At 67.6% G+C, this 1,023-nt stretch overlaps 1 protein-coding gene across 2 annotated transcripts in view; it reads right to left on the reverse strand.

Moving 5' to 3' along the window:
- SYVN1 (synoviolin 1) overlaps positions 1–1,023 on the reverse strand; it is an 8,116-nt gene that overhangs the window by 6,814 nt on the left and 279 nt on the right. Inside the window, exons 1-2 of one of the 2 annotated variants that reach the window (XM_077759766.1) lie at positions 956–1,017; positions 152–301 (exon numbers count right to left, since the gene is read on the reverse strand). In XM_077759766.1, coding sequence (XP_077615892.1) covers positions 152–283 — 132 coding nt within the window. In that variant the 5' untranslated portion in view covers positions 284–301; positions 956–1,017. Of the gene's footprint in view, positions 1–151; positions 302–955; positions 1,018–1,023 lie in introns of those variants that run through there. The other variant, XM_077759767.1, reaches the window with a different exon arrangement.

Below are 1,023 nucleotides of genomic sequence, written 5' to 3' on the forward strand. Positions count from 1 at the left end.
GGTCCCCGTGGTCCCCGTTTGTTCAAAGTTCGGGGCTGGTGGCCCCGCTTCCCGCCTCTCCCGCTTACCTGCCCTCTAGCTCCGCCCCTGCCTCAGGCAGACTCCTCCTTCCCTCCCAGGGAGCTCCTCCCACCCTGAGCCCTGAACTCACTGCCATGCTGGGGCTGGACTTGGTCAAGTACACCACGGTAGGGTAGAACTGGTGCTTGAGGTAGTAGGCGTGAGCCACGACGGCCCCGGTCAGCGCCAGGCTGGCCGCCATCATCACTGCGGTGCGGAACATCGCTCCGGCCTGGAGGACCTGCGTGGGGACAGGGAGGGAAGAACCTGCGTGATGCGCACACTGCGCAAACCCGGCACAGCGCCTACCGCGCGCTGTCACTAAACGCGCGCGCGAGAAGCCCCCCCCCACCTCTCCTTCACTATCATGACGTCAAGCAGAGCACAAGTCCCCCCCGCCCCCCATTTTACAAACAAGAAAATGGAGGCTCAAAGGGGGTTAAGCGATCAGACTGACACACGTCTTGGAGCCTAGAGCCTGGGTCAGTTTTGTTTCAAATCTAGGGCTCTTTCTGCGCCGCCTGCCAAGCCACCGCCTCCAGGGAGGCAAGGGGAGAGGCAAACGTGTTGCAGGAGGGAGAACCGCTACCCCGGGCTCTACCGCGAGGGTGATGGGGGAGATGCAAACGCAGAAATCTCCAGAAGCGGTTACGTGCCGCCTGGCCTGGGAGAAGCCAGGCGCTGGGGGGCGCAGCCGGGCAGGCGACAGCGCCGGTGACAGCTCGGCCCGGGTGCGCAACCCCGCGGCGCGCTCCGCGGGAGCGGGCGGGATACGTCCGCCTGGAACCCCGGCGTCCCCCAACCCCCGGGGCAATGCCCACTCGGGGCACCGGAGAAACGGCCGACCGGAGGGATGCAGCGGCGGCACGGCCAGGAACCCGGGGCGCCCCCGCACCTGTAAGCGCCGGGAGCCGCGAACGTCGCAGGTGGGGCCCAGCCTCCGGAGAGCGGCCGCGCGGGCGC

This window comes from Crocuta crocuta, unplaced genomic scaffold (genome assembly GCF_008692635.1).
Source record: "Crocuta crocuta isolate KB4526 unplaced genomic scaffold, BGI_CrCroc_1.0 scaffold53, whole genome shotgun sequence".
Taxonomy (NCBI): Eukaryota; Metazoa; Chordata; class Mammalia; order Carnivora; family Hyaenidae; genus Crocuta; species Crocuta crocuta.